The 27,385-nt window shown below is 45.2% G+C and overlaps 1 protein-coding gene across 1 annotated transcript in view; it reads right to left on the bottom strand.

The window, feature by feature from the left end:
• The window catches only part of PARP1 (poly(ADP-ribose) polymerase 1), a 2,301,307-nt gene that overhangs the window by 472,685 nt on the left and 1,801,237 nt on the right, over positions 1-27,385 (bottom strand). Inside the window, exon 22 of the mRNA XM_044060208.1 lies at positions 21,119-21,271. Coding sequence (XP_043916143.1) covers positions 21,119-21,271 — 153 coding nt within the window. The remainder of the gene's footprint in view (positions 1-21,118; positions 21,272-27,385) is intronic.

Raw genomic sequence — 27,385 nt, 5'->3', positions numbered from 1 at the left:
ACTTTCTTTCCCCATCTATCCAAGGCCCTAGCCTCCTTGTCTGCAGGAACCGGATTTTTAACAACAGAAGCCTTAACACCTTTAGGCCCCTGGCTAACAGTTTCTGGGTCTGCCCTAGGACTCTTAAAAAGATACTTATGAGCTTCAGGCACCCTGTAATACCTATCCGGCTTAACAGGCGCAGGAGGCAAAGAATCAGGATTAAGAGAAGCCTCCGTAAAAACATCTTCCACCACATCCAAAACAGGAGGTATAGCCAAAGGCCTATGCTGGGGTAAAAACAGAAATTCCCTAAGCCTTTTCCTGGAATCAGAGAAGTCCTGACCTTCCCACTTAAAATGCTCCCTCATGGAATGAAGAGTTTCTGAAAAAGAAAAATCCTCAGGAGGAGTAGCAGAAGGAGTAGAATCATCCACATCAGAATCAGAATAAGGAGAGTACTCCTGCAAGTCTTCAGCCGAAGACTCTGAAACATCTGAAGCCTGCTCAAAACCCCCCAGCTCAGCCTCCACCCTAGGTCTCTTATCAGGAGGGGGCATAGAACCCCTAATCAAAGTAATCAAATCTTCTGCCATTTTAAGCATATGCTTCTTGGGCACAGTACCTGAAGAGCTAGGGGTAACACCAACTGAAGCTAAACCTGGCCTGCCCCTGGGAGAAGCCTTTGAAACAGAAGGAGAGGGCCTAACCACCTTAGGAAGGGAGGGGAGTATAGTAACCTGAGAAGCCCCCTCAGCCTGACTTGTCTCCTGAGAGGCCACATCTTGTAATAATATGGTCTCACCCTGGGAAGATAAAGAAACCTCCGGTGGAGCCACCGGCTCCACCGACACCTCTAAAGAACCGGCGTCCGGTACAGACGGCTCTTCTAGCCTAGGCTTAACTGCCTTGTCCTTGCGCTTCTTTGAAGAAGCGGGCGTCGGAGCATCCGACGGCATTTTATAGTTGCACCGCTTCCCAAAGACCAACCTTGCACAATCCAACCTTCTCTTTATAGTGCGTTTATTAAATCTAGCACAAGAGCGACAGCCAACAACGTCGTGCTCAGGCCCTAAGCAAGGAATACACAAAGTATGGTAATCTCTATGGTATCTGTTTCCCACAAGAAATACAATTATTGACTTTTTCTGACATCCGTAAATGACTGAGGCAAGAAAAACTAAAATATTCCCCAACGGGGTACTTAGCCAACTTTGAACTCGGTCTGAAACTTCTAAATCGAAAAATCTCAGAACGCCAACCGGCACTTGCAATGCTGCTTCTGCATCGGACCATGCGGCAAAAAAGACTGAGGAAATGACGTCGGTCATGCGCATTTGTACCCTGACGTCCTGACGTCAGTCAAATGCGCCCTGACCAACGTCAGCCTTATACTTTGATATTCGGGCCGACCAAGGACAGCGGACTACCCAAGTGTAAGGACTGCAGCAATGTGAGATGAAGAACATCGTATACAATGTCCTATCCATTTTGAAATAGTCTGTTTTGAAATGGCTTTTCTCTGTGCTCCTGCAGCATATGCTACCAATAATTGCTCAGATTTTCTGAAAGCTTTGGTTTTGTCCAAGTAGAAGCATAACTGCCTGTGAATGTCCAAAGAGTGCAGTAGTCTCTCCCCTTTATTCTGCGATTTAGGATAAAAAGTTGGCAGGTGAATAGTTTGGTTTAGAGCCACACTGGATACCACCTTTGGCATAAAAGTAGGGTTAGTCCTTAAAGACACCCTGTCCTGGTGGAAAATGAGGAAAGGTTCCACTGCCATTAGTGCCTGTAATTCTGAAAATCTTCGTGCTGATGTTATTGCCAGGAGCAGAGCAGTTTTCCAAGAGAGATATTTTAATTCTGCTGTGTTGGCTGGCTCAAGAGGAGGTAAAGTTAGCTTCTCCAAAACAAAGTTGAGGTCCCAAGTTGGAGTAGGTGCTCTACGGGGCGGTCTTATGTTTTTAACCCCTCTGAGGTACTGTTTTAACAGATGATTAGAGAAAATTGGTGGATCCGTGTTGTAATGAGCAGAGATGGCCGAGGCGTGGACCTTGATGGATGAGAAGGAGGGGCCTGTCCAGCATCTCAGTTAAGTATTGCAGTATCTGAGGAATTTTGGGACTAGAGGGTCAAGGCTGTGCCCTTGGTTCCAGGCACAGAATCTCTTCCATTTATCCGAACAGGCTTTCCTGGTACTAGGCCTTCTGGCTTCCAGAATGACATCCATAACAGCTTTGGAGAGAGGCATTGCTTGCTTGACTAAGGAATCTTCCATGCAGCTAGGTTTAAGGTCTTTAGCTGGCTGTGTAGTATTTGTTTGTTGTGCTGAGTCAGCAGATGTGGGATATGAGGCAAAATCCAGGGAAGTTCTTGTGCTAAGCTCCTTAAGATTGGGTACCAGTGCTGGCGTGGCCAGTCTGGTGCAATCAGGATCATCTTTGGCTCTTCCTGCCTGGCTTTTATGAGTACCTTTGGCAGGAGAGGTAGTGGTGGGAAAGTGTATACTTGTAAGTTGTCCCATTTGAATGAGAGGGCATCCACTTTCCATGCTTGTGGATGGTAACTCCTTGTGCAGAATTTTTGTAGCTGGCAGTTTATTGGGGATGCAAACAGATCTATGTCCGGGCTCCACCATTTCTGTGTTATCATTCTGAATATTTGTGGATTCAACTCCCATTCGAGGAGATCCATGATGTTTCTGCTTAAGTCGTCTGCCAGTGTGTTTTTCTCTCCTGGCAGGAATTGTGCTTGCAGATGAACTTGAAGGTTTATAGCTGTGTTCCACAGGGTCATAGCTTGTCTGCATAGGGGGTAGGAGTGAGTGCCCCCCTTGCTTGTTTATGTACCACATAACTGTGGTGTTGTCTGTCTTTCTTAGTAGTTGTCCTGGATGTAGCAGGTCCTTGAAAGCTATAAGCGCATTTTGTACAGCTAGCATCTCTTTTTGATTGATGTGAAGATGCCTTTGTTCTGCGGGTCACGTGCCCTGAATACATCTGCCTGCTATGTGTGCTCCCCAGGCGTAATCCGATGCATCTGTTGTCAGTGTTTGCCTGGCTGTGGCTTGTGTAAAAGGCTGTCCCTTGTTGAGGTGACAAGCTTGAGCCCACCACTGAAACTCTTGTTGAAGGCAAGAGATTAGTGGTATAACTGTTTCCAAACTTTGACAGTGTTGAGACCATACATTCTTTAGGTACCATTGTAGTTTCCTCATATGCAGTCTGGCATATGGAATTAGTAGTATGCAGGATGCCATGTAACCCAAGGCCTGCAGAATTTTTCTTGCATGGAGTTGGGTCTTTGTTGCCATCAACTGAAAGTATTGAGTCAGTTGTCCTTGTTTGTCTGGCGTGAGATAAGCCATCTGGGCCATTGTGTTCAAGCTGGCACCCAGGAATATAATCTCTTGTGAGGGCACTAGTTTTGATTTCTTTTCGTTTACTGTGTACCACAGGCAACTTAACTTTTTTACAAATGCCAGATGCTTTAGAAGAATATCTTTGCTCTCTGCTTGAATCAGGCAGTCATCCAGGTACGGATAAATTTGAATTCCTTTCTGTCTGCAAAATGCTATTAATGGTGCCAGGCACTTTGTGAAGACCCTGGGCGCAGTAGATAAGCCAAAGGGCAGTGCAGAGAATTGGTGGTGGATTGAACCTGCTATCTGAGGTATCGTCTGCAATTTTGTCTGATAGGGACATGCAGGTATGCCTCTTTGAGGTCCAAAGTCGCGAACCAAGCTTTCTTACCCAGCATGGGAAGAAGCTGCTGTAATGTCAACATTTTGAATTTCGGAACATCCAGGTAAGTGTTTAGAGATGAAAGATCCAGAATGGGCCTCCAGGCTTTGCCCTTTCTGGGTACCATAAAGAGTCTCGAGTAAAATCCTTGTCCTTGCTCCTGTGACTGTACCTTTTGAATAGCTCTCATATCCATGAGTGCTGTAATTTGTTTTTGAGCCTCTGCCCATTGATTTGGTGGCAGATTTGGCATTCCTTTTAACCTTGGCAGTGTGTGAAAGTGGAACCTGTAACCTTGAAACACAATGTTGAGAACCCATTTGTCTTTGGTGATCATTTGCCAATTGTGGTAGAAGAGTGCCAGTTTTCCTCCCAAGGAGGCTGCTAAGAGGGATTTGTTTGGCAGCTGTAGTGGGAAGTCAATGGAGCTGCTTTTTATATGGTTGGGGCCTGTCTTCTCCCTCTTTCTGGCCTGATGTAACCCATTGTCGAGGCCTGTAAGGACATTGTGTGTGACCACTACCTCTTGGAAGTCTGTATCTTCCCCTTTGAGGTCTGTCTGTAATTGGAAAGGACCAATTCTTAGTTGGTCAGTTTTTGCTAAATCTAGGAGGCTGAACCTGTAAGAAATCCTTCACCGTTTGCATAGATTTTGCCTTATCCTCCATAGGTTCATACCAGGCATCTGCCCTAGGGCATTTATAAGCCTAGCCAGAGTGTGTTTGGCTTTCGCCACCCATTTTAAATTAATTTTGCTATGCCCTTTTTCGAGGTTAGTATACTGTGCCTCTGTCTAACAGTGACACAGAAGGGATACACAGGGTAAACCTACGATCTCCCATCCACTCATCAAGATTCCTCTTGAAGAGAGTCAATGAGGGACTCTGCCTAACCTGGACTGGGATTTTATTCCAGAGTGAAGGGAGCCTCTGGATTATGAATCTGTCCCTTCAGCATGTCCTATTTATTTCAGTGCTGAGGTTCAAGTCTCTCGAGCGCATAGCTCGATGGGATTTGGATTTTCTGAGGTGCAGCATGTCCATTAATTCCGGGTTGGACATGGCTTTATACTTCAGGCACAGATCGCCTCTGAGCAGGCGGTATGCCACTGAGTAGAGCTGGAGTTTCTTTAACCGGGCAGCATATGGCATCTGTTTAAGCCCTTTGATCCTCTTGGTGAGGTACTTTTGGGGTCTTTCCAGTTGCTGCAGGTGTCTGGTAAGGTACATCCCAAAAGGGGCATTGTACTCAATTATGGGCCTGATGAGGGATGAGTAAAGAGGCACGATGACCTCCCCTGATCTAGATGTGAATCTCTTCACGATTAGGTGGGCTATATAAAATGTTTTTCTAACCACTTTGGCCACGTGGTTGTCAAATGAGAGACTGCTATCAACTTGGGTCCTCAGGTCCTTAATTACTTCTTCTGTACTTAATGGATTACCACCTATGTGGTAATTTGTGGGCACTTTGTTTTTGCCAAAGGGGATGACTATACACTTTTTGGCATTTAGCTTGAGGCCATGGCTCTGGCACCAGTTGTCTGTTTCTATGAGGCCCTTTTGGAGGATGCTTGTGTCGGCTGGAGAGTCGATTATGGCCATTTTCTTTAATACCTCTTCTGCCTTAACACCAAACAACACATCCTGCTGCAAGGGTGCATCCAATAATTTTGCTTTAGCATGATCTGGTAACATATGTTCTTTTAACCAAGCATGTCTTCTAATGACAGAGCCTGCAACTGCTGCTCTGCAGGAGGCCTCTAGAGAATCAAAACCACATTGCAAAGTATGCTTTCCCACTTGTTCAGCTGCATGCAATAAATCCTGCATTTCTTTAAAATTAGGAAGATCTCATTTTGGAAGCATTTTTTGTTTTAACTGAGAGTAAAAACTGCTGATATTTTAGCATGTGAAACTGGCAATTTAAGGCTCTCATTGCTAAAGTTGCAGACGTATATACTTTCTTTCCCCATCTGTCTAATGCTCTGGAATCTCTGTCAGAGGGAACCGGATTCCTGGCTGATGAGACCTTAACTCCTTTGGGTCCCTGAGAAATAGTTTCAGGGTCAGCTACAGGGCTTTTATACAGATATTTATGTGAGTCAGGTACTCTGTACTATCTGTCAGGTTTAACAGGGGCTGGAGGTAAGGAATCAGGATTAAACCTGGATTCAGTATACACATCATCCACAATATTTAACACTGGCGGAATAGCAATGGGTCTGTGTTGAGGTAATAAAAGGAAGTCTCTGAGCCTTTTCTTGGATTCTGAGTAATCCTGGCCTTCCCAGTGGAAATGCTCCCTCATAGTATGTAGGGTTTCCCCAAAGGAGTAGTCCCTCAGGCGGTGAGACTGATGGAATTGATTGCTCAGCATCAGAATCCTCATAAGGGGGTAAAGAGTATCCTAGGTCTGAGGATGAATCAGAAGAGATGGACACCTGGTCGGATGAGTCAATCTGCATCCTGTCTAGGCCTTTTATCAGGAGGGGGATGGGATCCCCTGATCAGAGTGATTAGGTCTTCGGCTATTTTGAGCATTTGTTTCTTAGGCATGGAGGCCTGCCCTGGAGAATGCTGTATTTGTTTCTTTGACTTTAAAGGAGGCTTAGACTTAGCTGAAGGTTTAATGCTTAACTGAGTAGGTCTGAAGACACCCTCTGTAGCTGTGGGTTGCTCAGCTACTCCGGATCCCTCTGAAAGGTTAGTCTCGGTAGGCTGAAAAACTTGTGCGTCCGAAGGCCCAGCCGTCTCCACATGGGAGTCAGAGGCGGCTTGTGGTTCTACAGAAGCAGTCATCAGGGGCTGCGAAGGCACCTCGTTGAAAACCAGAGAACCGGTGACTGACCTTAAAGAGGCTTCGTCAGTTTTGGGCCTCAGATGCCTATCCTTGTCTTTGCGCTTTTTGTGTATTCCGTTCGTCGGAAGTTCCGACGGCATGGCATAATTGAATTTTCTACCAAAATAATGGGCAAAATCAAACCGTTTAATAGTGCGCTTGTTAAACCTAGCACAAAACTGACAACCAGTAACGTCGTGGTCAGGGCCTAGGCATGGGATACAATAGGAATGGAAATCCTTATGAGGTATTTGCTTCCCACAAGAAATACAGCTATTAACTTTTACTGACATCGGTCTGAGGCAAGAAAAAGTTTCCCCAACGGGGTACTTACCTTTGTAGAAGACTTCGGTTCTGGATTCGGAATGAAAATCTCAGGAGATGGCTGACCGGCACTTGCGAACTGCTTTTGCTTCGGGCACCGCGTGGCAAGAAAGACTGAAGAAAATGGCGTCGGCTGCATCATATATGCCCCTGTCGCACTGACGTCAGGAAGGAGGCGACAGCAACAGACGCCGGACCAAGACTTTGGAACTCAGGCCGACTGGGGAACAGCCTAATGGCAGGATAACACAAGTGTAATGACTGCAGCAGTGTAACACGATGAACATCCTGAACAGCCAGAAGCAGAACCCTCATTCTCCTTTATAATGATGTGGTTTGACTTGAGATGCAGAGGTCAGACACCCTAAAAATTGAGGAGGCCTCCCATCCCGTCTGAGACATCTGTAAAGAGTTCTCGAGTTGGGACTGAAGTTTGGAAAGGAAGCCCCAGGCTGAAAGAAATTTGATGAATCCACCACTGAAGCTCAAACTTGAGACAGGGAAGGAAGGGTACGGGGAAAGTGGCAATGTTGGAGCTACACTGAGATGAGGTACTACTGAAGCTTTCTCAAGTGAAGCCTGGGAGAGAAAGCATGGAAATGGTGGAAGCCAAGAATCTGAGATCCCGGAGAAATTCCCTAGCCATGACTGAAGCTAGAGGAAGAAGAGACTAGAAAAAGGCAGTGAGAGAACAGGGCCTTGGAGGCCAGAAGATGGCAGCATGAGGATGGTCGGACGCCTGCAACAGAGGAAAATATGATCCCGAGAAGGCATCAGAGCTTATTTCTGGAAGTTTACAGTGAATCCCAGACTCTAACAGAGAAATAGCAAACCTGAGATCCTGAAGCAGTGTGTTGGGGGAAGAAGCTTAATGAGCAGATTATCCAGATAAAGAAAGATATGAACTCCTCTCATCCTGCAAAAGGCAAAGACGGGAGCGAGGCAGTTGATGAATACCCTTGGGGAGAAGACAGGCCAGAGGGCAAAGCAAAGAATTGAAAATGCAAGAAAGAAACAGAGAAACATTTCTTGAAAAAAGGATGGATGGGGATATGAAGGCAGCATCCTTCAGATCCACAGAGACCAGAAAGGGCTGGAGTAGAAGGGAAATGAAGTCTGAGACAACATTCAAAAGGAAAGAATCTTGAGAAAGGTGTTGAGCTGGGAAAGATCCAGAACTGGTTGCAAAGTGCTCTTCTTTCTGGGAACCAAAAACTTCTGGAATAGAACCCCCTCCCCTCCCTTCCTGGGCAGGAGGAATAGCTTGAATGGTGCCATGAACCATGACAGAATGGAGTACCTATGGGAAAAGTTGTTTTTCCCCCCCGATGAGGTTGAGGAATGCGCAAAAAGGGAAGAAAGAATTACTAAACCATAAAATATCCCTGATGGATAATGAACAGAGCCCAAGAGTCTGTTGTGATCTTAAACCAATCTGGAAGAGACAGGAAAAGACCAGAGGAAAAGGGGAAACAAACTGCAAACTGGAACCCAACTTATGCTTTAACAGCAGGCTTCTGGGAGGTAAGGATATGAGTAAACTAAGGAGGTACATGTCTCAGACCTTTTTTTCCCTTGAGCAGAAGGTCAGACTGCCTACATGCCTACAAACAAAACCAGATTTGGAGGGATAATTCTTCTGAAATTTAGGAACAGAAGTAACAAAAATATAGTTCAACTCCTGCAAAGCTTTACCTTTATCCTGGAAAGCCTTGAAAAGATTAGCAACACTAAAGATTTTTATTACTCACAGGAGCATCCAATAGTTTAGCCTTAATGTCATCAGGCAAACCCTGAAGACGAAGCCTAGAGTAATGCTTCTTAACTGAACCAAAGGCAGCAGCACTGGAGGAGGCATAAGTAGCACTGCAGCTGCATTTGACAGACTGTTGAGCAACTTGAGAGGTACACTAAACAGAGAAAAGGCAGAAACCTCCCCCTCAGAGTCAGGAATGTGAAACCACTTTGGAAACATGAGAAAGGAGGGTCAAAACACACCAGTTCACATGATTAATGGTCTGAAAGAATAAATTGGGAGCAAAGTAAACCTTTTGCTCATCCTCTCCATAGGCTTACTATCCTTACTGAAGGGAGTGACAACAGCTTGGAGGGCTTATCAGAAGAGGCAAATATTACAGAAGGGTCAGCAGAAGGGTATTTATAAAGAAAGTTACGGGTTTCCTGGGTGCAGGGGGCTGAGAATCAGACACAGAAGTTGCTGAAAAGGTATCCAGGAGGACAGCCAGAAAGTACAGTTTTGTACCTACCATAAATGTAGATGTTCGAGTGTTCACCCTGCTGCAGTCATCACACGAGTTATCCTGCCGTCAGACGGTCCCGCAGTCGGCCAGAGTTCCAAAGTCTTGGTCCGGCGTTGGTTGCTGTCGCTTCCTCCCTGACGTCAGTGCGCCAGGGGTATATAAGAGGCATCTGACGCCATTTTCTTCAGTTTTTCTTTCCCCAGATGTCAGGTGCCCCCAATAGGTAGGCAATACTTATTGATATATAAAATTAAAAATAAAACACTACTTTCAGCCACAAGCAAATACATCACAGAGGTTGTACAGGATAGAATAGTTCAGAGGGGATGGAGGGAGGGTAACCTGGACTGCAGCAGGGTGAACACTCGAACATCTACATTTATGGTAGGTACAAAACTGTACCATATTCATCGTGTTACCCTGCTGCAGTCATCACACTTGGGTTGAATCCCAAAGCTAAGGATGGGTGGTGGAGTTAAACAGGGTTAGAAGAAGCTAGTAGGCCCTGCAAAACTGCAGTGGCAAAGCCAGCTCTAGTCTTAGAATATAGAGGTAAGTGATCGTGTATGGTGAAGGTGTGCACTGAACTCCAAGTTGCAGCTTCCAGAATATCCTTGGTTGGCACCCCCCTGAGAAAGGCTGCTGATGTAGCTGTAGCCCTGGTGGAGTGGGGCCTAATGCTAGCAGGTACCGGTTTCCCATGATGCGTGTAGCAGAAACGTATGCAATGTCCTATCCATTTTGAAATGGTCTGTTTTGAGATAGCTTTTCCTTGTGATCCTGCAGCATAGGCTACAAAGAGCTGGTCAGAGTTTCTGAAAGCCTTAGTTTTATCCAAGTAGTAACGTAATTGTCTGTGAATGTCAAAAGAGTGCAGGAGTCTTTCTCATTTGTTCTGGGGATTTGGAAAAAAAGTGGGCAAATGAATGGTTTGGTTTAGGGCCACACTGGATACCACCTTTGGCATAATGGAAGGGTTAGTTCGCAGAGAGACTCTGTCTTGATGAAAAATGAGGAAAAGCTCCACTGCCATTAGTGCCTGTAGCTCTGAGACTCTTCTAGCTGAAGTTATTGCTAGCAGCAGGGCAGTTTTCCATGAAAAAAACTTTAAATCATCTGAGAAAGCTGGTTCAAAGGGCGGCAGTGTAAGTTTTTCCAGAACAAAGTTGAGATCCCAAGTAGGTGTTGGTGCTCTCCGGGACGGTCTTATGTTCTTAGCCCCTCTGAGGTACTGTCTTAGGAGTGGATGTGAAAATAAAGGAGGATCCGTGTTGTAATGAGCTGAAATTGCTGAGGCGTGGATCTTAATAGATGAAAAGGAAAGTCCTTTTTGCAACATCTCAGTTAAATATTGTAGAATCTGAGGAATGTTTGGATCAAGGGGATTTTGGCCTTTAGCCTGGTTCCAGGAGCAAAATCTTTTCCATTTGTCTGAATAGGTTTTCCTGGTGCTGGGCCTCCTGGCCTCCAGAATGACATCCATAACCGCTTTGGATAGAGGTGCTGGTTGATTGTTTAGGTAATTTGCCATGCAGCCAGGTTTAAAGTCTTGAGCTGGCTGTGTAGAATCTGATTGTCTCGCTGGGTGAGCAGGTGAGGAATTTGTGGTAAAATCCATGGTGGGCCATGTTCTTTAGAACTGGATACCAGTGTTGGCGTGGCCAGTCTGGTGCAATGAGTATCATTTGTGGCCTCTCTAATCTGACTTTCAGCAGCACCTTTGCTAAAAGAGGCAGTGGAGGAAAGGCATACACTGTTAATGTTTTCCAACTGACTGAGAGGGAGTCCACTTTCCAAGCTTGTGTGTGGAATGTCCTTGTACAACATTTTTGAAGTTGGTAGTTTAGGGGGTTGGCAAACAGATCTATGTCTGGGCGTCCCCACTTTTGAGTTATCATTGCAAGTACTTGTGGATCCAGTTTCCACTCGTGGGGATCCATGATGTTTCTGCTTAGGTCGTCTGCCAATGTGTTTTTCTTTCCTGGCAGGAATTGTGCTTGTAGTTGAACTTGGTAAGACAGTGCTGTGTTCCACAAGGTCACTGCTTGCCTGCATAGAGGGTAGGAATGTGTGCCCCCTTGCTTGTTGATGTACCACATTACTGTGGTATTGTCCCGTCTTTATTATTATTTGTCCTGGGTGTAAGAGGTCCTTGAAAGCTGTTGGGGCATTCTGTACTGCTAGCATTTCCTTTTGACTGATAAGCAGATGCATTTGATCTGTAGTCCATTTGCCCTGAATGCACTGTCCTGCCATGTGTGCTCCCCCAGGCATAGTCCGATGCATCTGTTGTCATAGTTTGCCTGGCTGTGGGTAATGTGAAAGGCTGACCCTTGTTGAGGTGACATGCCTGTGCCCACCATAGAAACTCCTGTTGAAGGCAGGGAATGAGTGGAATCATTGTTTCCAAGCTGTGGCTGTGCTGAGTCCATATGCTTTTCAGGTACCATTGTAATTTCCTCATATGCAGTTTTGCAAATGGTAGTAGTAGTATGCAAGATGCCATGAATCCCAAGGCCTGCAGAATTTTTCTTGCAGGGAGTTGGGTCTTTGTTGCCATTATTTTGAAATATTGAGTCAGCTGTTGTTGCTTGTCTGGCGTGAGATAAGCCATCTGGGCCGTTGTATTCAAGCTGGCACCCAGGAATATTAGGTTTTGTGAGGGCACTAGTTTTGATTTCTGTGTACCCTAGGCAACTTAGAAGGTGTTTGACAAATGCCAGATGTTTTAAAAGAATGTCCTTGCTTTCCGCTTGAATAAGGCAGTCGTCCAGGTATGGGTATATTTGAATTCCTCGTTGTCTGCAGTATGCAATTACTGGTGCCAGGCATTCTGTGAAGACCCTGGGCGCAGTAGATAAGCCAAAGGGCAGTGCAGAGAATTGATAATGGGTTGAACCTGCAATGAGGCGGAGGTATCTTCTGCAATTTTGTCTGATAGGGACATGCAGGTATGCCTCCTTGAGATCAAACGTTACTAGCCAAGCCTTCTTGCACAGCATGGAAAGAAACTGCTGTAGTGTTAGCATCTTGAATTTGGGTACCTGCAGATAGGTGTTCAGAATTCAAAGATCCAGAATGGGTCTTCATGCTTTGTCCTTTCTGGGGACTAGAAAGAGTCTCGAGTAAAATCGTTGCCCTTGCTCCTGTGTAGGTACCTGTTGAATGGCTCATGTCCATGAGAGTTGTAATTTGTTATTGTGCCTCTGCCCATTGATTTGGTGGCAGGTTTGGCATTCCTTTTATCCTTGGCAAGGTATGAAAGTGGAATCTGTATCCTTGTGAGACAATGTTTAGGACTCATTTGTCTTTTGTGATGATGTGCCAGTTGTCTGCAAAAAGTGCTAATTTTCCTCCCAAAGGAGCTCCCAAGAGAGATTTGCTTGGTAGTTGGAGGGTTGAGTCATTGTGTTTGTCTTCTGCTAGCTTGGGGCCTGTTCTTCACCTCCTTTCTGGGTTGTGGCACCCCATTGGCGAGGTTTGTAAGGTCCTTGTTACTGACCTCTGCCCCTTGGGCATCTGTATTTGCCCCTCTGTGGTCTGTCAGAATCTGGAAAGGATCAGTTTTTTGTTGGCTAATTTCTGCTGAAACGAGGGGGTTGTACCTGTAAAAAATCCTTGACCATCTGCATAGACTTTGCCTTATCCTCCATTTTCTTTAAAACCTCTTCTGCTTTGACACCAAATAAGACATCCTGCTGTAAAGACACATCCAATAATTTTGCTTTAACATGATCAGGTAGGGTTTGTTCTTTTAACCAAGCATGTCTGCATACGACAGACCCAGTAACAGCTGCTCTACAGGAAGCTTCCAATGAATCAAATCCACATTGTAAAGTATGTTTGCCCACCTGTTCAGCTGCATGCAATAGATCCTGCATTTCCTTGAATTCAGCCTGTTCAGAATGTGTGCTCAGTTTTTGTTTTAATTGAGACATTAGGAATTGCTGATATTTCAGCATGTGAAACTGACAATTTAATGCTCTCATAGCCAGAGTAGCTGAGGAGTATATCTTCTTTCCCCATCTATCTAAAGCTCTGGAATCCCTTTCAGAGGGTACAGGATTTTTAGCCATAGAAGCTTTAGCCCCTTTGGGACCCTGGGAAATTGTTTCTGGGTCAGCTAGAGGGCTTTTATAAAGGAATCTGTGTGTGTCAGGTACTCTGTAGTATCTGTCTGGTTTGGCTGGAGCAGGAGGTAGGGAGTTTGGATTTAGACTAGACTCCAAGTAAACATCATCCACAATATCTAAAACTGGAAGGATAGCAAGTGGTCTGTGCTGGGGTAGTTAAAGAAACTCTCGGAGCCTTTTCTTAGAATCAGAGTAGTCCTGACCTTCCCACTGGAAATGTTCCCTCATGGCATGTAAAGTTTCCCCCAAAGGAGTAGTCTTCAGGGGGAGATGCTGAGGGAATAGAGTCTTCTGCATCAGAATCTTCATAAGGGGGAAAAGCGTAATCCTGTTTCTCAGAAGAATCTGAGGAAATAGAAACCTGGTCAGAGGAAGCATAGTCCTCCTCTTGTCTTGACCTTTTAACAGGAGGGGGATGGGAACCCCTGATTAGGGAAATCAAATCCTCAGCCATCTTAAGCATCTGTTTCTTAGGCATGGGGCCTTGAACAGGAGACTGATGTACAGTCTTTTTTGGTTTTAATGGAGTTTTTAGCTTAGCGTAAGATTTAATGGTGAGTGTAGTCGGTCTGAAGACACCTTCTGAAACCGAAGGCGTTACTACTGCACCGAGATCACCTTCTGCTCCAGTGTCGGAAGGGCCTAATGAAGATGGTTGCGATGGCCTAGTACACTCCGATTGAGAATCCGAAACTGTCTGGGGTTCCATTTCCGTGGTCGTCACGGGCTGCGTAGGCACCTCACTGAAAACCGGCGACAGGCCCAGCAGAGGCCTCCGAGTCTGGCTTGGTTCTAGGCTGCCTGTCCTTATCCCTTGTGTTTTTTATGCATGCCAGTCGTCGGCTGCTCCGACGGCATGATATAATTAAATTTCCTACCAAAGTAATGTCATGCGAAGTCAAAACGGCGTTTGATAGTTCGTTTATTAAACCTAGCACAAAACCGACAACCTGTGACGTCGTGGTCTGGGCCTAGGCAAGGAATACAATAAGAATGGAAGTCCTTATGAGGTATTTGCTTCCCACAAGAAATGCAATTGTTAACTTTTTCTGACATCGGACTGAGGCAAGAAAAGGTTCCCCAATGGGGTACTTAGCTTTATTGAAGACTTTGGACTGAAATTCGATTTGAAAATCTCAGGTGTCGGTCGACCGGCACTTGCGAACTGCTTCTGCTTCGGGCACCGTGCGGCAAGAAAGACTGAAGAAAATGGCGTCGGATGCCTCTTGTATACCCCTGGCGCACTGACGTCATGGAGGAAGTGACAGCAACCGACGCCGGACCAAGACTTTGGAACTCTGGCCGACTGCGGGACCGCCTGACGGCAGGATAACCCAAGTGTGATGACTGCAGCAGGGTAACACGATGAACATCAGGGGAACAGCCGGTAGCTTAGGAGACTCCATCTGGAGCAGTTCATAATACCGCTTTCTCAATGTCAGAGACTTGAGAACAATCCTACTTAAAACAGTCCAAGGGGAAAGGAGTTTGAGGAGAGTAATCCAGATCCTTCTCTGAAGCAGGTATTTTAATAGAAGTGGAAAGCCAGGGAGGAGGCAGGCACAGACCCACCCCGAAGGGGCTTTAAAGCCATTAAAGCACTGAATAACCTCTGAGCAAAATCCTGCCATTCACATTAGGGACACCAGTTAGCCTAATGGTTAAGGTATTTCTTTCCCCATGCACAAGGCACAAGGTTCAATTCTATCATCCGATCAATGTCTGTTTGGAATTTTCATGGTCTCTCTCTCTCTCTGGGATTTCTACCACCTCCGAAAAACATGCTCTGTGTCCATCTGAAACTCTTCAAGGAATGAAGCTGTAGGGAGCAACACAGATTCTAGGTGATGCCCTTTAAGAGAAAGAGTTGTACAGATCAACTGCTTTGGGCATCTACTATGGTGTGCAGTATCTTCAAAGAATAGAAAATGCATCACAGACTGTGAACCCTGGCAGGGCTAGCCACTCAACTGTGTAAAACTATGGCTCTAGGTGAGGATGTGCTGGCTAATGTCACCAAAATGAACATGGGTATTTGGCGATGATAGCAGTTGAAGGATGGCATAATGGTCAAGGTGTAAACCTTAAAGGCACAAGGTGCCAAATGGGATAACTGGCTAGGCTTAAAATGGCCCACAAGGAAAGTTAGCCTAGTACTAAGCTATGATCCTTCACTACAGGGGAAATATATTTGATTTTCTGTGGGACGTCTGCACGAAACACCCACAGAAGGTCAGACCCTTGCTGACATTCAATAAGTATCATATGAATCTCCTTTCTAACATCTGTGGAATCCCTCTTGGTACTTTGGATATAATCAGCCAAGGTTCCCCCTCAACATGATGAGCAGACATCTGTAAAGCCACAGAGGACATGTAAGAAGTTGAATCCATGCTCAGTCAGGATAGAGGATTCCGAGGCAACCACTGGATGATCCTCTGGGCTTTCGATAGCCTCGAGAGAGACGTCCGAGGGAGGCTGGACAGCAACTGTATCACACCTAAGTTTTTCAGCCTTTTTCTTGGCAGGCGGCTGACCCTCAGGACGGAAAGATTCCGCCATGGTACCTTAATCCAACAGCTTAAGACGTTAATTTTCAAGGTGAACAGATAGCGAGGGCAGCCAACTATGGAGGGTCTTATGGACAAAAGCCTGGCAGACAGAACACTGTGCATGATCATGGGAAGCACCCAAACAGAAAAGACAGTTGTTGTGAATGTGTTTATGGTGAATCTGCCTCCCACACTGAAATTTTTCCTTTTTGGATGACATGAATCCAACAGTACTAAAGAAAAAAGAAAGATAGGAAACCTCAACAGGGCACTTATAGGTTCATAGGTGGGTACTAGGCTATCGGCCCTAGAGCCTATACAAGCCTAGCCATAACAATTCCCTGGCTATTTCTTCGCACAATATTTACTTCCCTGCACCCCTGTCTAGACATGATCCCCGGGGAGAATTTCCTCTCTCCTATCCAATCGTCAAGGTTCCTTTTGAAGAGGGCCAAGGAGGCGCTCTGCTTGACATGTATGGGCAGTCTACTCCAGAGTCTGGGGAGTCTCTGGGTCAGCAACCTATCCCTCCAGCATGTTTTGTTCACTGTGATGACAAGGTTTAGATCCCTGGAGCGTGTGGCTCTGAGTGATTGGGATTTATTTAAGTGTAGCATGTCCAGCAGCTCTGGGTTTGACATGGCCTTGTATGTTAAGCAGAGATCCCCTCTGAGTAGACGATATGCGACAGAGTATAGCTGGAATTTTTTTTAGATTGTCAGCATAGGGCATCTGCTTTAGCTCTGTGATTCTTTTAGTGAGGTATTTCTGCGCGCTTTCCAGTTGTTGCAGATGTCTTGAGAGGTACCTACCAAACGGGGTGTTGTATTCTATAATGGGTCTAATGAGGGATGAGTACAGTGGGACAATGATCTCCTTTTTTTCTGGATGAAAAGCCCTTCGTGATGAGGTGTGCCACATAGAAGCATTTCCTGACTGTTGTGGTGATGTGGTTATCGAAGGTAAGAACACTGTCCACCTGTGTCCTGAAGTCTCTTATCACACTTTTGATGTTTAGTGTACTGCCACCTATGTGGTAATTCACGGGTACATGTTTTTTCCCAAAGGGGATAACTATACATTTCTTGGCATTGAGCTTAAGTCCATGGCTCTGGCACCAAGCATCTGTTTCTTTAAGGTCCTCTTGTAGACTATCCACATCATTTGGGGATTCAATAATGGCTTCCAGTTTGCAGTCATCTGCGAACTTTGTTAGCCAGAGTCTCTTAGTGTTGGCATGTACTTCAGAGAAGTAGATAGCAAACAAAAGCGGTCCCAGGACTGAACCCTGAGGTACTCCACTTGTCTGGAGATGGATTTGGAGTCGGCTACTCTTACACTGTGGGTTCTGTCAGTAAACCAGTTGGCAACCCATTGAGTGACATGGGGATTAATGCCCAGCTTAGTAAGTTTATCTATGATTCCGGAGTGGGGGATGGTGTCAATGGCCTTGGCGAGGTCCAGATAAGGCTGTGTGGACTGCCTTACCCTTGCCCACAGCTCTGGCGATTGACTTGAAGTCAATCAGGTCCAGGAGACAAGACTGGCCCTTCACTAACCTAAACTGGGAGGGGTCCAGTGTTTGAAGGTTGCCAATGTCTTTGTTTACAAGTTCCATGGCCTTGCAGTTCAGGCCCGTCAGACTGATGGGGGCAGTAGTTCCCTGGATCCAAGGTGGACCCCCCCTTGTGGAGTGGGATACTTGTAGCTGTGCGCCACTCAGTGGGGATGAAGCCTGAGGTGAAGCTATGATTAAACATGACACTTAGGTGAGGTGCCAGCTCATTTTGTAGTTCATGTAGTAACACAGCCCGGAATGTCGTCTGGTCCCCATGGATGCTGTATTCTTAGCTTTGTAGAGTGTTATTACCGGAATTTGGTAATCTTTCGGTATTGAGATGGGCCCTTTAGAAGATGAGAGGGGAATGAAGTTGGCACTGAATCGATCTGCCAGGATATTGGCAATATCCTTGGGATCAATATATTTAATGCCATTCTGTTGTAGCTCAGAGCAGATCTGAGCATTGCCATTTAGATTCTTGACGTAGCTATAGAATGCCTTGTGGTTGTCTTTGGAATCGTTGGCAATTTTAGTTTCATAACTAGCTTTGGAGGATTTTAGGAGGGATCTCAGCTTCTTACTGAGGCTGGTAAGGGAGTTTTTTGCATCCTGGGCTTTTCCTCTTTTCTGCAACATTTTCTTCCTTTTGTTGTAAAGTTTGTTTATGGCAGGGGACCACCAGATTGGCTTCCTTTTTTTGGAGGACAGCGTCTTGGTTCTATTTGAGATGGCACAATTCATGCACTAGTGGATGTGCTCGTACAGTGCCTTAGTGTAGCATTCAGCAGTTGAACTTTCAGTTCCAGTCTGCATGGGTGTCAAGACATTTGTCGCTTCTTATCTGAGTAGCATGAAGTTGGCTTTGGAGAATTTTTTTTTTTTTTTTTTTTACACAGAGGTTTCCTTACTGGGGTGGGGGAAGGGATGTGGATATCAAGGGTGATTAGTTTATGGTTAGATCTGACCAATGGTGGGGGGTGACCATAGGTGTGGAGCATCGATTTCCCAGGCTGGTAATGACCAGGTCTAGGACATTGGAGCCCCTGGTGGGACTATGGATTAGTTGATCTGGGGCACTGGAATTTATGAGTTCCAAGAACCGTTGGGCAAAGTTGGTGGTACCCGAATAGTTTTCCCAGTTAATGGCAGGGTAGTTAAAATCACCCAGTATTAGGGTGTTTAGTTGTATCTTAATATTTTCCAGTATGTTTAGAAAGGTGTAGTGAGAGTCTTGGGGCATGGTGGGGGATCTGTAGCAATCGACAATTTGGATTGCACTTTTACCTAGTGTTACGTTGCACCTGGAGTATTTCAGACGCATTGTGTTGGGCAACTAGCCTGGTGGTGTGAATATCCTTGGTAAATATGGACACTCCTCCACCTTTAGAGTTTCTGTCCTGGTTTGGTAGCCAAACAGTGTGGTAAGAGTTGTAGCCTGGTATTGCAGGGGTGCTCTCTGGAGCCTTGAACCAGGTCTTAGTTACTGCACAGATAACGATGTTCTCCATTTTAGGAGTGCCGCGAGAAAGTGCATTTTGAGGTTTAGACTTCTAGCTTTGAGCAGCATTACCTTCAGATTTTGCATGCTTGTTACCCATTACGGTGGTGGTTTTGTCCTTTGAACTTTGTGTAAAAAAGGCACTATAGGGGTGGCAAGAGCCTTAGCCAGTAACCTGAATCCCAGGGGCGACAGGTACAGACCATCCCTGGCAAAGCATCATGGGCTGTCGATCATGTCGTCCCAGGCAGACAGATACTGGATCCCCTTTGAATGACACCAGAAGCTTAGCCAATTGTTGAAGTCAATCATTTTGGCCTTATACTGTGGTATCATTCTGGGCGAAGGCAGGATGCTACTCAGGGCTAGGGTCATAACTGCCTGGGCCACATGATCCGAGAGCTCTTCCAAGTCTCTTTTCATGTAGTCCAGGGATGTACATCTCAAGTCACTCAATCCAACATGGACAATAGCAGAGTCATATTTGTACTTGCTGTGGAGTGACTTCAGTGCATGCGTTATGTGGTGGATCCTGATATCCGACAGGCAGCTGACTGTAATTTTCTCCTTGTTCAGCCTGGTGAGTAGGACATCAGTGTGCCTGACTATAGAGTCATCTATGACTAAAGTGTTGGGTATGTTGTGCCTTAGGAGCTGCTGTTGGGTGGCACACTGGTGTTATGAAGTATGTGACACTTTCGTTGTATTTCAGCTTCGGAGGTACTTGTTGCTTGGATAGGTTACTGTTAAGGGCCTCCGCATATGAGGGTTTAGTGTTGCTATGTGAGGGTGTTGGTGGTGTGGGTTTAGAAGGGCTGTGTGTTGCTTGAGCAGTGTGTTAAACTTCTCCGCTTGACTGTCTAGCACAATCTTGGGTGGAGAGAGCTTTGCTTCCAGTTTGGCTATGCAAGTGCCTCTCTCGCAGGTTGTAGTGTTGGGTGGTAGGAAGTGTTGTCTGTGTACATGAGGCAATTGCTGCATTGCCCCAGTATAGCCAGATTCACCAGGTGGACAGGAGAAATCACTGGAAGCTGATCCTTGGACATGCCTGCTTTGGTGCTTTTTTTTTTTTTGTAAAGTACAAGAGCTGTTTTCCCTTACCTTAGCAAGGTACTTTGCAATTATAGGCTGTTTAGTGCCTACAATTAATTTCTCCTTATTAACAAGGAGAGTTGAGTGCTTTTATCGGTTTAAGGCTTCCTAGTGCTTTCCATCAGGTTTTAGAGCAAGTGCTAGTCACAGGGATGCTTAAAGGTAAGATGAAAAAAAATGGTTTATCCTAAACACTGCAGTGTGCACTAGAGGAGTTCGATGTTAAAGTAGGTAACTTAAGTTTTACCTGTCTAAAAAGTTAAGTCTTAGTGGCGAGTCACTATATTTAAAACAGCAAGATAGATTGAAAGGGGGTGGTCACGTTTGTATTCTGGTACTATGGAATACAGTAGGGTGGCCAATAAATTTAAATAGTTGACAGAGTGATTTCACAAAATGATAATTTTGCGCTTACTCACACAAGCCAGTAAAAGCAGAGAGGAAATGAGATATATGGTGAAATTAAAATAAGGGGCAAGCAACTAGAAAGACAGTGGTGTTTAAGAACACAACAGTAACCAGGTGGGAGGGTGGGGAAAAAGATTTCTGCCTCACTCACAAGAGACAGAGCTATGGTCTCTTCAAGTTTTAATATGCACTTAAAAGCAGAATACAAGTAAAACACAAGGTAAAGAAAACAAATCATGGTATTCAAAATAGGAAAAGGCAATAAAGTAATAAAAATGCGGATGGTAAACCAGCACAGCGGAAGGGCATTCAGACCAGTGCTCTAAAATAGCATTCAGGCTGGTGGCAAGGAACTTCTGAGTGTGTGTCCATATGTCACCTTTATGCCCTACGCCTTGTGAGGGAGTATACATGTGACATAAGATGCCTTTATGTACTAAAGGCTTTAGTATACTGGCCAGACGGTGGGCTATCCTAGGAAGGAGATCCCTTAGGTTATGAATGCTGTAACAGTGACAACACAGTAGGACATCTAGCTGCTGCACATGCTTAAGCACTTGCTCTATTTTCTCTTTTGAAGCTACAGATGCACTGCATGGTGGATGTTACCAGTGGCGCAGCCTCTGATAATGATTTTATAAGATATTTTGCCTTCAAGCCACAGACACAGTATACTACTTGACACAAATGTTAAAATGTGACAGACTAAAAATATAAAGAACTTACCACAGGAGCTTCAGGAGGAGCAATTCGAAGACCTTGTGACAGGATACCAGCATAATTTGTAGCTCGGGAACCATGCCACAGCAACATGCGGTTGTGAAGCTCTTTAAATGGTCTATACCGCTGATATTCACCTTCACGGCATATCTTGAAAATCTTAATACAAAAAAACAAAAAAAATCATCCGGCAAACCAGAAACAAGTTTTAATAATCAAGTACCTTTTCTACAACAACCATTTTTGCTCTTAACAGCTCAGCAAAGGAAAATGAAGTTACTTAAGAATTTAACATTTAGGGATGTAACTATTAAATTTCACAGTTCAGGCCATGAAAAGCAGCACACAAGAATATTATGAAGCAGGCAATCACAAGGATCATAAAATGCCTAACCAAATAAACCTTAAAGTAGGCACACACAAAAGCTTTTGCCTCTCATTACAAGTACTTAGTGCTCATCTCTCAAACTGAGTAGGGCTGTGCAGGACAGTCCTAGTGTAAATTTGGTCTGTCCATCTAATCCAGACTGGCATTAAAGACAATCAAACTAGCACCTTGTTTGACCTGTAGTGGTACTTTGTTACAAAGGCTGGTAATAAGTTGTGTTCAGAACATCTTTCTCCAGTGCCTCTTGTTATCTGTTGCAGCAGATATAGATCTGTAAGTGTGCTTGTAGAGCAGCTTGCTTTGTTAAAATAAAAATAAAAAGGAGATCACTAGGAATGGATCTTTCATGTCTCGAAAAGCAAAGCACAAGTCATCTTGGAGCAGCCTGAATGCTATTGATTATAAGAACAGCTTTGCTAATCCATCAGGGAAGTTGAAAGATTCAAGGCCTTTCATTTTCTTGTTAAGGTGTTTTTGGAGTCGTTCGAGTGGACTTCAATTTATAAATACCAAAGGGGGCCCCCCATATTCAATATTAGGTCTGATAAGGGAAGAATACAGTAATAAAATACACAAACACAAGCTTTTATGTTATTCTTAACGTGACATTTGTTAAGAAGAGAATGAAAACTTCACAAGTGATTAAAAAGTCTACTAAGCCAATAAACGTCTGTAGTTTACTTCAAACTAAATTACAAAACGCACTCACCACAATTAGTCTTCAAGAGCATCTTGTTTAATGGTTTTACAATGGAATACATTGTGTGTGCCTTTTAGAGAGAACTTTAAAACTGCATACACTAAGGAAAGGGACGACAAAACTGGCCAGCGCATGGGTTACAAGACACTTACTCTAGCACATAACACATGCAATTAAAGCATTTGTTGATGTACAATGATATAATAGTTGTGTAAAATCTTGCCATAACCACAGATGTCCTTTCTCTTCAATGTTGCAGCATTCTTAGTGCGGGATTTTCCACCTCAAGTGACTGAAACGTCTGCTCCTATACAAAAGCTTAAGCCTGGTTGCTGCAGTTGCGTGGGACATCACATGTATGGCCATAAACCAGGGACGTTAAAAGTGATGTCTGCATGCACATACCTCAGAACTTAATTGCCCAGTCAGAAAGTTGAGTAGAAAGAGCCAAATGATGTCCACAAGAAGTGTGAAGTGCCATTTGCTGGTTAGTCTGACTGTAGTCTAGGTTGTGCTCTAGGGTGCCCTTTAGACAGGTCAATAGGAATGAAGGGGGACAGGTGGGAGGGAAGGAATACTGCAACATGGAAGAGAAGGACATCTATGGTTATGGTAAGATTTTACACAGCTATTCTATATCCTTCTATTCCTATGTTGCAGTACTCTTAGTGTGGGAGAGTGCCACAGCTTAGGAAGGGTGGAGGTAGAGGTAGCAGATTCCAGAAAGCCCTGCAGGATAGCCCTAGCAAACCCTGCCCTGGCTCTGGAGACATGGTCCAATTTGTAGTGTCTGGTAAAGGTATATATAATGGACCAGAAGGCTGTGTCCAGGCCTTTGAGAAAGGCTTTGGAGGATCTCACGGCCCTGATAGAGTGAGCTCTTGCCCCCTGAAGTAGGTCCTTGCCATGGAGGGAGTAGCAGAACCAGACAGTTTTTTCTGATCCAGCAGAAGATGGCTTGTTTGGAGACTGCCTTGCCCAGGGCCCTGGAGTGGAAGGATACAAATAGTTGGTGGGGGTTTCTGATGGACGTAGTCTTGTCTAAACAAGACCTTAAATTGTCTGTGAACGTCCAGGGAATGGAGTATCCTCTCACCATCATTAGTGGGAGAGGGGAAGAAGGTGGGCAGGTGAAAGGACTGGTTTAAGGACAATTCATTGACCACCTTTGGCATGAAAGAAGGGTTGGTGCACAGGGTCACCCTGTCCTTGTGGAAGATAGTGTAGGGTGGGGGCAGGCCATGAGAGCTTGTAACTCTGACACCCTTCTAGCCGTTGTAAGGGCCACCAGCAGAACAGTCTTCCATGTGCACTTTTGGAGTGTTGCAGAAAGTACAGTTGTGTACACTTACCATAAATGTAGATGTTAGAGTGTATTCACTGTTGCAGTCATTACATTTGGGTTATCTGCCTCAGATGGCCTGAATACCAGAGTCATGGATTCATGCGTCGGATGCCGCCTCTTCTTCTATGATGTCAGGTCGTCAGGGGGTATAAAACATGCAGCTGATGCCATTACATCAGTTTTTCTTGCCACAGATGTCAGGTGCCCCCATAATGGGAAGCAATTATATGTTATGTTGCACCCCCATCAAAACACAAATACACCAGAAAGCTTAAATACACCAAACAAGAAGGAAAGGTAGAGCCAAGAGAAGTCAGGGGGCTGGAGGGAGGGTAACCAGGACTGCAACAGTTAATACACTTTAACATCTACATTTATGGTAAGTTTACACAAGTATACTATGTTCTTCATGTTTCACTGTTGCAGTCATTACATTTGGGTTGATTCCCAAAGCTAAGGAAGGGAGGAGGAAGTCAGAGAGCATTAGGACCAGCTATTAAGCCCTGCAAGACTGCAGTAGCAAAACCAGCTCTGAATTTAGAAAAAAATAGGCATGTGGTAATGCTTGGTGATGGTTATGTACAGAGCTCCAGGTAGCAGCTTCTAGGATCTCCCTGGTAGGGACACCTCTGAGAAAGGCTGTAGAGGTAGATGATCTTTTTTGGGGAATGTGATCTTATCCCTTGTGGGGTAGGTTTTCCATGGTGCTTATAGCAGAAATGAATGCAATGGGCTATCCACTTAGAAATGGTTTGCTTTGAGATGGCCTTCCCTTCTGCCCCTGCAGCAAAGCCAACTAGCAGCTGTTCAAATTTTCTCAGAACATTAGTCCTGTCCAACTAAAATCTAAGTTGTCTGTACACGTCCAAAGAGTGCAGTATTCATTTTCCTTTGTTTTGTGTATTTGGGAAAAAAAAGTAGGCAAATGAATGGACTGATTAAGGGCCACACTAGACACCATCTTGGAAATAAAGGAAGGACTGGTCCTGAGGGACACCCTGTCTGCATGGAAGATGATGAAGGGCTCCACTGCCATGACGGCCTGTAATTCAGACACTCTTCTTGATGAAGTGATGGCTAGAAAGAAGGCTGTTTTCCAAGAAAGGAATTTCAACTCTCCAGTTGCAGCTGGCTCAAAAGGAGGGAGAGTGAGCTTTTCCAATACAAAGTTAAGGTCCCGGGCTGGAGTAGGGGCTCTCTTGGGGGGGGGGGGTCTTACATTTTTGGCCCCTCTGAGGAATTGCTTTAGCAGGGGGTGAGAGAAGAGGAGTGGTTCAGTATTATAATGTGCTGAAATGGCAGAGGCATGAATTTTAATTGATGAGAAGGAAATGCCCTAGTGGAGCATTTCTGTTAAGTACTGAAAAATATGCAGTAAGCTGGGCACCACTGTGCCCATCCCCTGAGTCTGGCTCCAGGAACAGTATTATTTTCCACTTTTCTGCATAGGATTTTCAAGTACTAGGCCTCCTTGTCTCCAGAATGACATCTAGCACCTGCTTACTGAGGGATGCTAAGGAGAGTTCAAGGAATTAGCCAGGTTGCAAGGTTCAGGGTTTGAAGCTGAGGGTGCAGAATCTGGCCCTCCTGCTGGGACAGCAGGGAAGGGGTCTGAGGCAGGTGCCATGGTTCCAGCAGTGTCATACTGCGCAAGAGGGGGTACCAGTGCTGGTGTGGCCAGTCTGGTGCAATCAGTATTGTCCTTGGTTTGTCCTATTTGACCTTTAGCAGAACCTTCGAGAGGAGAGGCAGAGGGAGAAGGCATAAACTGAGAGGCTTTCCCAGGTAAAGGACAGGGCATCTATTTACCAAGCTTGACTGTGGGAAGTCCTTGGGCAGAATTTTTCCAATTGGTAGTTCTGAGGGGAGGAAAACAGGTCTATCTCTGGATTACCCCATTTGTTTCTCAAGAGGCTGAATATTTTTGGTTCCAGTTTCTACTCGTGTGGGTCCATGAGATTTCTGCTTAGGTCGTCTGCAAGTGAATTTAGCTTGCCTGGCAGGAACTGAGCTAGTAGGTGCATTTGGTAGCTCAAGGCTGTGTTCCACAGAGCCATGGCTAGTCTGCAGAGAGGGTACGAGTGGGTTCCCCCCTGCTTGTTTATGTACCACATAACTGTGGTGTTGTCTGTCTTTACCGATAACTGTCCTGGAAGAATGTGGTCTTTGAAGGCTGTCAGGGAATTCTGTACAGCTAACATTTCTTTTTGGTTGATATGCAGGTGCACCTGTCTCGGGTTCCATTTGCCTTGAATGCACCGCCCTGCCAAGTGAGCCCCCCATGCATAGTCTGATGCGTCTGTTAGGATTTGGGTGGCAGGGGGTAGAGTGAAAGGAAGCCCCTTGCTGTGGTAGCAGGCCTCTGTCCACCAAATGAACTCTATTTATACAAGGAATGATAGGAATCATTGATTCCAGGTCCTGAGAATGTTGACACCATAGGGATTTTAGGGACCATTGTAGTTTCCTCATATGCAGTCTTGCATATGGAATTAGTAGAATACAAGAGGCCATGAACCCCAGGGCTTGCAGGATTTTCCTTGCAGATAGATGGGTCTTTGTGGCCAGTAGTTTGAAGTAGGTTGTGAAATAAACTTGATTCCCTGGAGTGAGGAAAGCCATCTGGGAAGTTGTATTCAAGCTTGCTCCCAGGAATACAATTTGTTGGCAGGGTACTAGGTGAAATTTCTTTTCGTTTATGATGTACCCCAGTGAGTTTAGAAGTTTCTTTACGAATGCCAGATGTTTTAATAGCAATTCCTGGTTTTCTGCCTGAATCAGACAATCGTCCAAGTATGGGTTGTTGTTTTGTCTTTTCGGCTTTTCCCGGTTAGGAGTCGCCACAGCAGAACTCCAGTCTACTAATGATTGGCAGTAGATTTTTATGGTGCAGAGTTGCCAGCCCGATACCTAACCTTCAGCAAAGGCACTCCCATTCACGCATGTCTTTCGAAAGCCACTCTACCGCGGGGAGGACATGCAGACTCCACACAGAAGGCACTCCAGCAGAGAATCGAACATATGAATATTTCTCTGCCTGCAAAATGCAATGGCTGGAGCTAGACACTTTGTGAATACCCTGGGTGCAGTAGATAAGCCAAAGGGAAGTGCAGAGAACTGATAGTGCATGGAGCCTGCCCCGAACCATAGGTATTTCCTGCAAGATTCCCTTATTGGAATGTGCAAGTAAATTTCCTTTAAGTCTAAGGTTGCCAACCAGGCATCTTTGCCTAGCACCGGAAGCAGCTGTTAAAGTGTTAGCATCTTGAATTTTGGGATTACCAAAAAAGTGTTTAGAATAGAGAGGTCCAGGATAGGATGGCAGGAGCTGTGTTTTCTGGGTACCAGGAAAAGTGTTGAATAAAAACCTTGTTCCTTTTCTTCTGCTGAGACAGGCTGAATAGCCCTGATATTTAGAAGAGAGAGAAAACCTGCTGTTGAGCCTCTGCCCGCTGATTTGGGGGTAGGTCTGGCAAACCATTTGGGGCTGGTAGTGTGCAGAAATGGAATCTGTCTCCTTGGGAAACTATATTCAAAACTCATTTTTCCTGGGTAATGAGTTCCCAGTTTTTGCATGAAGGACAAGCTTTCCTCCAAAGGGAGCAGGCAGCTGAGCAGGGCTTGAAAGGGTTAAGGTTAAGTCATTGTGCCATTTTTCCATAGGGGGGTGTCTAACTACTCCCTGCTTTGGAAGTGGGAGCCCCCCACTGCTTAGGCCTGTGCGTAGCCTGAGACTGTAACCTGGGTGGTCTGCTGTTCCTGGGTATGGACCGAGAAGCCCTGGAAGAGGCTGGAAAGGACCAATTCTTTGAATGTCAATGCCTACTAAATCTGGGTGGC

The sequence above is a fragment of the Protopterus annectens genome, chromosome 1.part2 (assembly GCF_019279795.1).
Source record: "Protopterus annectens isolate FY-2018-M chromosome 1.part2, PAN1.0, whole genome shotgun sequence".
Taxonomy (NCBI): Eukaryota; Metazoa; Chordata; order Ceratodontiformes; family Protopteridae; genus Protopterus; species Protopterus annectens.
This window is presented reverse-complemented; position numbering and strand designations above follow the sequence as displayed.